Raw genomic sequence first — 10734 nt, 5'->3', positions numbered from 1 at the left:
ACATTTATATACATGTTTAAGCCAGAATGATTTGACATTTAAATATGACTTCCCTACGACTTTAATGTTGGCCACAAAAGAAAGTTTTTAACAGCAGATAAAAACGTATTTTAGAAGTAATTGTTCGTGTTCAAATTTAAATGTGCCTCGCTTTTCTCAATATAAACAGTGAAGCTAATGTTAGCTTAGTATATATGAAGTTCTCAATTTCACAATTTCATATGTATATGTCTTGACTATATATATCATATATAAATTGACTCACATTTGACTTCCCTACGACTTTAATGTTAAATGTGGAACTTTGTGTGAGCTATGCTAACATTAGCTTCACTGTTTTTATTGAGGAAAATTAGGCAATTGAGGAAAATTAGGCTTAAATGAGCACTCATTTACATCTTCAATCCAGTAACTACAGCCCCAAAGTGACAAAACATGACATGAGGGTTCAGAAACAGATCTGCAGGAAACAGGAGAGAGGCCATGGGTGTGTAGAAAGTCAACCAGTGCATAGAAGGAGTGTGCACACTGTGGTGTCATGGTACTGAATCAACATGCTTAAAAAGTACAAATGAATGCTTGTGGAGAGTAGTTTACTAGTGTGTTTATCTTAGAGAAAAAAACTGCTTGTGTGAGTATTTAATGCATACATGCACTTTTGGTAGAATTCTGACTTTAGATTAGACTCCGGATGTTTTATGGCATTAATATCCTCCTTTCATAAGAAAAAAAATGCTGGAAAGAGTACAGCTAATCTCCCCAACCAGATTCCTGTTTTGTTTAGCTTTATAGATTTCTTACCTCATTGCACACAGCACATTATTTAAAAACCATCCTACTTCATTACCACATCTCATTACAAACAATGCATTTTACAGCGAAAATGTCTCCAAATTATCTCTGAATGCCACGCAGCAATTATAGCATGAAAAACAAGGACGGCAAAAATTGCTGCTCTTTTATTTGGGAAAGCAACAATATCCAAAGCTGTGTGGTGCTGATATGAATTTCCAGTTCAGTAGCTGTGACAGTCGTCAATGTGACAGCAATGACAATCATGCTATTTGTCAGCACACTCAAAACATTGTTGCAGCATAAAAACATTGTGATTAGGTCTGAGCAAAGCTGAGCTTTTTTTTCTGGTGAATGAATGAGATGCACTTTAACTTCCATTTTAGTAAATATTACATTTGTTGATAATGTTATTGCAGTAGTCTATTCTTATTTGAATACAAAAATCTATCTTTTATTGTTAACTGAGTAAAAAAATAGCTTTAATTTCTTATCTTTTGCTTAATCTTTGTATAACCCCACTTTGCCAATGTCCAGGAACCTTTCTCCTAAAACAGTTAAAGTCATAGGGAAGCGGCTGTTCCAACCGTTGCATTTACGAATTCTCCCGAGTGGTGCACGACTTTACACGAGTGAATGTGATTGGTCGTTTATCAAGAGGGCGGGATTGTTGTGGTGGAAGGTTCGCAAGCAAGTTTTGTTGTGGCCGGTCTGTCTTAAGTATCTTGCTAACCAGTTAGCAACTTAGTGCTAGTAGGTTCCCAATGGGAAATTACATTGGGACCAAGTGGCACTATACTGGTGACTTAGGTCCCCATCCACACGAAGTCAAAACGAACATGAAACGCTAATATTTTCCAGAACGTTTGTCGTAAAGACAGAGACGTAAAATAAATGTGATCGTCCACACGAATGCATGAAAACGCTGCAAAATGTATGCCAGGCCTGTAAGTGGCGCTGTGGTGCCAAAGCAAAAATATGCGAAAACAGGCAACGAAATGTTGGGCATGCGCAGTAATATTTATTCAACAACCAAACCGGAAAACCGGAAAATGGCCCTGCGGGTCCATTTTCGTGGTTTAGTCAAATTGAGGTGATGAACTATGTCGTCGATATTGCTCTGTTCTTCCTGGAGATATTCCAGAAGAAGAAGATTCTGTTGTAAGCCCGACAGCAGGGTGAGTAGCATTAGCAGCAACGGTGCCATTGTTGTTGTGATACTGTGTAGCGCATCGTGTTTAGAGGCGACGCTATGACGCATGCGTGTAAGAAAAAAAAATGCGGTTAGAGCTTAAAGATGGAAACGCGAAAACGGCGTTTCAAAATCTTCCCACTCTGAAGGCTTAATAAAAAAAAGATCGTTTACAGACCCCCGAAACGCCGGCTTCGTATGGATGAGAGGCTGGTTTGGTGAAAAATTTGTGCGTTTAGGCCAGGGTTTGACTTCGTGTGGACGGGGCCTTAGAGAGCTCTCCTCACAAAGCATTATGGAATTTGCTGTCACAGTGGCCATAGGCCATAGGTTGAGCCATAGGTTGTCGCTAAACAACAGAGGCAACTAATAACAAAGATGGCACCGTTATCATCGATCATCAGTGATGATTTGTCCGAACGGTTAGTTAACTGAGTTTGCTATAAAATCCTCTATATAGTCCCGCCGTATGAGGATACAGTAAGCTTGTGTGAACATGAGAACAGCACATTTTTAACAGGACGTGCATGAGGAGAAATTAGCTTGTGCATGCTCTTTCACACGCACTGTAACTCCTTGTATATATTTTTAATGTTATTTAAAACAGATTTTTCTGACTTCTAGGACATTGATGTATAGATCTAAAGTGTTTGCTTACCAACAATGTCAGAGGGTCTGATGGTCTCCTTCAAGAAAACCACAGATATAACCGCACTAGCTGGGAAAAAAACCAAAACAAAAGAAATGCATATAGTTAGATTGCACAGCATTTATGACATAAAAAGATTCTTTAAAAGAATAACTTCACTAATCACCTAACTTTTTAAAACTACAGCATATAATGAACAGGACATTGACATAAATCCCTTTCAGAGATTCACATACTTGTATTGATCCCAAAACATGACTATTATAGTTTGCTCAGATAAATGGATCAGATTAGAAGTCTATAACACCAGAGTGAAAATACGCTGTTATATCTCACACAGCATTTTTCCTAAAACCTTGCATCAATATCAGTGTCAGAAACTGAGATGGTGAAAAGCAATCAGCTTCACATGAGCTAAGCCTAAGATTAGTCTTGCTAATGTTTCCCCCAGACATGCATCAAACCGAGGGAGACGAATGGACTCAGTGTTTAGCTATCACAGAGACGAATAGTGAGACAGACAGATGTGCGTGCAGACACACTGACATGGTGGAAAGACAGACGGACAGACAAACTGACTGAGACAGAAAAACAAGCGGCGGGACGAATGTGAGAGCGGCCAGGGAGACATGAAGATATGCGACAGCAGCCAGTGAGGAGGTCGCTTTATATCAGGCTCAGTGTTGAGGTTTTAATACTTAACAGGCAGAACACATAAACAGATTTTTTTATGAGGGAGGGTTTCTTCATTTGCAGGATTTGAAGTTTGTCTGCTGAGTATGTGTACGGCGGAGATTCAATAAAATATAGTGTCAATCACACAGTGTGATGAATGTCTGTTCTAAGCAGCTCTCTGTCCTTTTTTATTGGTAGTTCCCACAAGGCTCTAAAGGGAAGGAGGTGACTCAGACAGGCTCCATGTTGGTAGAAGACTGGTAGATACCAATGTGCAGGAACAGCATTTAGAGCCGCATTACTGAGGCTCTATATTAGCTTATCTTTTATTTGATCTACGGCTTAGTTGAGTGCTGGAGCTAGTAGTTGAGTGCTGTTACAGGGTAAGTTTAGATCAGCGGTAACCAATTAAATTTAAATTAAATCAGCAGGGTCAGAATAAAGAAAATCATCAAACACTAAAGGTCCGGAGACATTTTTCATTATAATCCGTTACTTTGAATATAATTTAACACTGAAATAGAATGAGGTGTTTATGCATCCATGTCATTGACTTATAATAATAAAAAAATAAATACAATTTTGTTTTAGATTTTAAAATCGAAACTGTTTTTTTTAAAGTAGAAAACAACAATTATTCAGTTTGGTATATTGACTTTTTCCTGTTTCATATATTTTATAAAACACCTGAACTGACCGTTTGTTATTTTTTTCTTTCTTTTTTATGGCTTAATGAGAGCAGTGGGCTTTAGGCTGAACTGCAAGGCTTTAAACCTGGGTTTAAATGGTGATAAAGCCATTCTCAAGCACATATCAAGGTGCTCATTCGTGAGCCTGGATCGTAGCCTAGTAAACTAGCCCCACTCGCCAGCGGCCAAAATAATTTTTGCCTGCGAGTGGTGTAGCCTCGATCAATGCCCCAGGCCCTAGAATCACAACGCAGAGATGCGTTTTGAATTTTTGGATGCATAGCGGGCGGGGTTTTGAGGGCGGGACGACAAAGCTGCGTGACGCTGGAGAAAGCACAACAAGGAAGATGGCAACAACTATTGAACAGTTCTCGTTTGACTCAGCTCTGGAATCAGTTTGGAAGGATTAGATTTGGGGTTTTCGTCGAAACGTGAGCAGGAAGAGGCTCTACGCTCATTCATGTTTGAGAAGGACGTAGTCGCCATTTTACCGACAGGCTGTTTGTTTACACTCCCCCACCAGCTTTCTGTCACGCTTACTAAGTCACATTCAGTTGCGCTCATTGGTCAGAGCGTTGGCCAATAGGCACAGACATGGTTTGAAAGACAACGGGTTGTTCTCATCAACAATCTTCCAATGTCTCATTCATCGGGGCCAGACTAAATTACACATTTAATTTCACATTTAGTCTGGTTTATCAGGCTACCTGGATCCATATTTATTTTTGATTCTGTTCATGGTGGAGAATCCTGCTTAACAGCAGCTGGTTGAGCGAAACATACTCTAAATGTGCAGGGTCATCTTTGAGCACCATTTCACTTTTCTTGCACCAGTTCACCACAGTTCTTCCAGCAGTTCACACCTTCTTTTTCTTTTTCTCATCATCTTCTCCTTCTTTCCCATCGCCCGGCTTGCCACAGGTTTGCCTGCTGTGTCTAAAAGTAGCAGCAGCAGCAACCCTGACTGACAGCAGCTCATTGGCTACTTTATATCATGTGCAGCCTGGTGCCGGACGCTCCGGAGGGCTTTACCGTACAAACAGGAGAATGGCCGGCAAGTGAAATTGGACCCTGTTTTCGGACAACATGTGGTAATTTATAAATGTTTTAAATCAGTGACTCCCGCCTCCTCCAGAGGCTGTGGCTGGATTATAGTTGCTTCCAGCACTATTCCTCTCTGTTCAGGATCCAGTAGCAGGAACTTATGCCTGCGCTGAGAAAGAGGCTGTCCTCTGCTGACTTTTCAAAAGTAAAAACCTTTGTCTCTGCTGCGCTCCTTTGAGGTTCTAAATAGTTAACACCATGCAAACTGACAAAAAAGTTCTGATATTTTAAATCGAGCAAAGTTTTACTTTATCCATTTTGTGTTTCATGCTTATTCTTAGATTCTATTTGGTATGTCCCCCAAATTTCCTCTATTTGCATCGCTGATCATTAATTGGCTCCTTATCAATCCTTTACATAGGACTAACATGTTGCTCCCTTCGTATTGTTTGCGTTTGGAGTGAACAGAGCCTTAAGACTGGCTCAGTTTTAACCTCTAACAATCACAATGAGACGCTGATCTAAACACTGTTGAGAACAGAGTCAGCTGGGGCAGCTCTGCATGTCAGGAGATGTCAGAAAAATACCAGCGAGGCAAAGTGGAGAGCAGCTGGTGACACACGGAGGCAGGCTAAAAAACTATTGCTTGAAAATAGTGAAAAATGGATGGGCAGGCTGTTTGGAAACAAGCTTGCTAGACAGCAGAAGGAGATTAGATACAAAAACACAAGCAGCTCGCTGTCAGACACTCAGTGTGGCACAAGGAGGATGAGCCCAGAAAAACAAAAAGGTTCCTAACAAAGATACAAACTTCCTTATAATCGAATATTATTTACTGAAAACAACCTTAAATAAACTATACATCCAAGACACACCAGCTACATTAAAAACAAAAACACTTTTTGTCCCCTTCGTGATTATATAGAGAATTTGATCAGATTTTATTGCACATTTCTTTTGACATGATGCAGAAAAATCGAACATCTCCTCCAAATAAAGCTGCTGGCTCTGTTCAGTCAAACTGGAAGTTTAAAACCTCTCTCATGAAACAGGGAGTTGGTGAATATTTCACACTCTGAGCATGTTTACACACACATTTAGGACTGTTCCTTTTGCCTCTGGGACCAGCTGGATCTAACAAGTAACCATGGCAACCCATGGAAAAGTGAGATTCACACAGCTTGATAAAATGAGAAACGTGGCCAAGGGAACCTCTGGGGGATGCAGTTGTGGCACCGCTGCTGTACGTGTGTGCATCACATCAGTACATTGTCTTTCAGATGTGTAGTAATGGGGAACGTCCCAGTGGGAAAACACACTGTGTCTGACATCCTTACACTGTAAGAAACAGACTCATGAACAGATGAGTCACTATGTCTGGCTGTCATTTTCAAAACAGGGTGAAATCTGATAAACCGTTGACCTTTAATACGCCATGTGCTTTTGTTCTCCAAGGAAAACAAAGATTGGGTCACAAAAACGAGCGATAGATTTAAGGCGGTAAAGCTGAAGCTTTAAATGCAACTTTTGTAGACCACTGTAGTTTTTAGATAGCCTTATATAATCCGATTCAGATTTTAATATAATTAATACACTAGCAAAGTTGTACTCCACCTATGCCTATGAAAACCTCATTTACTGAAAAATAATAATGCCTCTGTGTTATACATTCTGAAAGGCCTTGCATAAAAAAAAATACTGCAAGCGGAAAGAGGGTTGTGGCTAAAGGAAGCGAGGTAGGAGGGCAAAATAGGTTTAGCGCCACCGCAGCACGGGAGGGAGAATTACGCCCAGGAGCAAATGGATAAAAATAGACCGGAGGAAAAAAATAAAATAAAACGATACTCTTGCAGACGTGTCGATGCATTGGATCGTCGGCTGTTGGATCGATGCATCGATACAAAACAATTATTATTTACACCCCTACTCCGCAGCCAGACAGGAAGCTTGTTCTACTGGATTTCATGTATTTTTAGCTTTTATTGACATCTAGGTGAAGAAGCTGTTGTTTTTGAAAACATTCATTTGCATACTGTTTCTCTCTTCTATTTTTTTTTTTTTTATTATTTTTATTATTGTTCTGTTTTAAGATGCTTGAGTTGTAAAGTTCATACCTACCAGGTTTAGATTTACCCTCTGCTCACCGCACTCTACAATTACACATCTGTGCTGTCTAAATGAATCAGTGCACATTAAATGATCAGAAATAAAGTTCCTTTGTTACTGGTTTAGTCACTAATTTTAAATCAACTCTTGCAAACAGATCTGAAGCTGAACAGTTTTTTGTCCTTTTAGTTGTTTTGGCCTGACTCGTGCATTTATCACATGCTTCTATTGTGAAATTGCATGGCTTCTTGGAACACCTGTGGCCTTCACAGCAGGGCAGATTACAGCAGTCGAATGTTAAGTAAGACTGGAGAAAGCGACATGAAATTGTCTGAGTGAACCTCAAAGCCCACACACTTGTGGACTGGAAAAAATTGATTGTTTACTGCTTCAACTGTGTCGCTCTCACCTCTGAGACATAATTTTTTATTTGAACCAATGACATCATCCTCCAGCTAGCACCAAATTGGACAAAAAAAAACTTTTTGGCGCTACCTTTTTGCAGCAACAAAAACAAAAACTTCAACCTCATGAATCTAAACAAAAGTAAGACTAAAAAAGTAGACCACTTTGATTTAATTTGGACAAGATGGGTGACATTTGGATAACCCAAAAAAAACTTTAATATCTCAGAAATCATAATAATCACTGCACAAACCGAGCACTCAGGATTCAGTCTATCGTAGGATTTTTTTAAGTTTCAGCTTCTTCACCTCTGATAAACAGGTCCATTCAAACACTTTTTCACATTTGTAATGAAAATAATTAATAATAAATAATTCCCATTTCCCATTGTTTACAGTTCACATGTTTGCACTTTGTGTTGGTCTTTAAAAACACAATACAACAAAATGTGTTAATTAATAGTGGTAAAACGACTTAATATGAACAGGTTGAAGGGATCTGGTTTGTGTGGGTGAGTTCTATTCGTTAAAAAGCAATGATATGTTATTTGAAGGAGGGCTGAATTTTGGATGATGCTGTCATTCCTAATAGAGTGAGCTCCACAGACAGGGCAGCGGTAATTGCTCTCCATGGAGCGTTGGAGTGCCAGCTTGACATGCATGGACAGCAGGATGAGATCATCAGCTCTCCTTCTACTTTTAAACCATTTCTCTATATGCACAACCTCTGCCTGCTGTCTAACTCGATTTATTCATCTCCGCCCAACCTTTCCCAGCTTATCACCTTCTTCTCTTTCAATGCATCCAAGATCCTTTCTTTCCCCTTTGGGGCCAGTTTTCTGTTGTTTACTCGCCAAAGGCATCCTCTGACTGCGCCCCCCCCTCTGAGCCGCCACACAGCGCTTGGAAAAAGGGCACAAAGGCACAGCGGGGGGGATGGCGGAGTGCATGTGTGATTCATGGGAGCATCTTTGATCGATAAAATCTGTCTGACCTGAGCGTTTTTACACATTTTACACACGCACTAAGGCATGTGTGTCTGTTTATTTTCCAATAGGTGAGTCAGAGAAAGGTAGAGTCACGATTAGAGCAGAGCATGTCACAGCAGCAAACATCTTCCTCTGCTTGCACCTCTTTATCTCTGGTAAATTAATTAGTTTAGCAGCTCACATTAGGGAACTGTTACACGTTCCCCCTAGTGTTTAACAACGAGTGTTTTTTTATACAGATTGGAGAGAAGTAGAGATGGAAATAAGGCCTTTCAACGCCTGTAGTGGGGTCAGACAAACACTGCATTAAAGAGGTTGCTGCTCCCAGTGGTTTACAGCGATTAAGTCCACTTATTGTGGCAGAGACATTTTTCAAGCGGCCTCTCGCTGAAGCAAATTGAACACCAAAAATACAATGAACAAGAGTTGTAGCCTACCTAACAAGATTTGTGGTTTTGTTTAGTGCATTATAAAAGCCATCCATCCACTTGTGAGACGGGAAAATCGTTCAAAGCACCAGGTTAATAGCTGTCATTAATATCATTGACTTTCCCGCACCTTCCAGCTCTATGAGAGATGGGTGGCAGGAGGTAAGAAGCGAACCTGTTCAATATTTAACCTGCATTCGAAGCTTTCGCACAGAGCAGCTGCCAGAAAGGCAGCCGGCCGGCTCTGTTTTGAAAGGCTAATGAATCTGGCTTCACTCCACCATGTGTTTTAGTCAAACTGTTGGTTTTAGTAATGAAATAAAAGATCATTTTGCTAGTGACTTTTGGGACTTATATGGTTAGAGCTAATTGGATTTACAGGATCACCAATTAAATGTGAATATTCAAAGGACTCTAGAATGGACCACAGATGGATGTGAGTTGGGACTTTAGGAACTACTTACAGTAGCTCTGCATGCCAAATCGCTACGAGTTCAGCTCTCAATGCTCTCAATTCAGAGGTGTCAAGTAACGAAGTGCATATACTTTGTTACTGTACTTAAGTACACTTTTTAGGTATCTATACTTTACTCGATTACTTATGTTTCTTCCTACTTACAGTGGGGGAAATAAGTATTTGACCCCTTGCTGATTTTGCAGGCTTGGCCTCTTACAAAGAATGCAACGATCTATAATTTTAATCATATGTACATTCTAACAGTGAAAGAAAATTCCAGAAATAATTTTTATAAAAGTTGATAACCATCTGATAAGGAAAAACAAGTATATGACCTCCGACCAAACAGTAAGTATTCTCGCTCCTACAAGCCAGATAGTCTTTCTTTAAGACACAGCCCCACTCCCAACCAATTATCTACATCAAATACACCTGCCTCACCTCGTTACCTGTATAAAAGACACCTGTCAACACCCAAACAACCTGCATCCAACATCACCACCATGTGCAAGACCAAAGAGCTTTCTACAGACATCAGGGACAAGATTGCTGATCTGCACAGGGCTGGGATGGGCTACAAGAGAATCGGAAAGCAACTTGGAGAGAAAAGATCAACTGTCGGTGCAGTTATCAGGAAATGGAAGAAGCACCAAGATCTCGCCTCGTGGGGTGTCCCTGATCATGCGAACGGTGGGGAATCATCCCAAAACCACAAGGGGGGAACTGATGAATCAACTGAAGGCAGCTGGGACCACAGTTACAAAAGAAACGGTTGGTAACACACTACGCTATCATTGATTGAAGTCCTGCAGCGCACGCAAGGTCCCCCTGCTCAAGAAGAAACATGTACTGGCCCGCATGAAGTTCGCCATTTACCACCTGGACGACTCAGAAGAGGCCTGGAAGAAGGTGATGTGGTCAGATGAGACCAAAATAGAACTTTTTGGCCTCAACTCAAATCGTCGTGTTTGGAGGACAAAGAACACCGAGTACAACCCAAAGAACAACATCCACCATGGTGGTGGCAACATCATGCTTTGGGGGTGCTTTTCAGCCAAGGGGACGGGACAACTCCATGGTATTGAGGGGAGGACGGACGGGTCCATGTATCGTGGAATTCTGGACCAACATCTCCTTCCCCCAGTGAGAGAGCTGAAGATGGGTCGAAGATGGGTGTTTCAGCACGACGACCCTAAGCACACCGCCAAAGCAACAAAAGAGTGGCTGAAGAAGAAGAAGCACATCAAGGTTCTGGAGTGGCCTAGCCAGTCTCCAGACCTGAATCCAATTGAAAATCTTTGGAGGGAGC

The 10734-nt window shown here is 40.8% G+C and overlaps 1 protein-coding gene across 1 annotated transcript in view; it reads right to left on the bottom strand.

Moving 5' to 3' along the window:
- The window catches only part of LOC107090127 (NIPA-like protein 2), a 59798-nt gene that overhangs the window by 20192 nt on the left and 28872 nt on the right, over positions 1–10734 (bottom strand). Inside the window, exon 4 of the mRNA XM_015383328.1 lies at positions 2643–2702. Coding sequence (XP_015238814.1) covers positions 2643–2702 — 60 coding nt within the window. The remainder of the gene's footprint in view (positions 1–2642; positions 2703–10734) is intronic.

The sequence above is a fragment of the Cyprinodon variegatus genome, unplaced genomic scaffold (assembly GCF_000732505.1).
Source record: "Cyprinodon variegatus isolate N-32 unplaced genomic scaffold, C_variegatus-1.0 Scaffold282, whole genome shotgun sequence".
In the NCBI taxonomy this organism is placed as follows: Eukaryota; Metazoa; Chordata; class Actinopteri; order Cyprinodontiformes; family Cyprinodontidae; genus Cyprinodon; species Cyprinodon variegatus.
The sequence above is the reverse complement of the archived record's forward strand: the minus strand, read 5'-3'. Positions and strand labels throughout refer to the sequence as shown.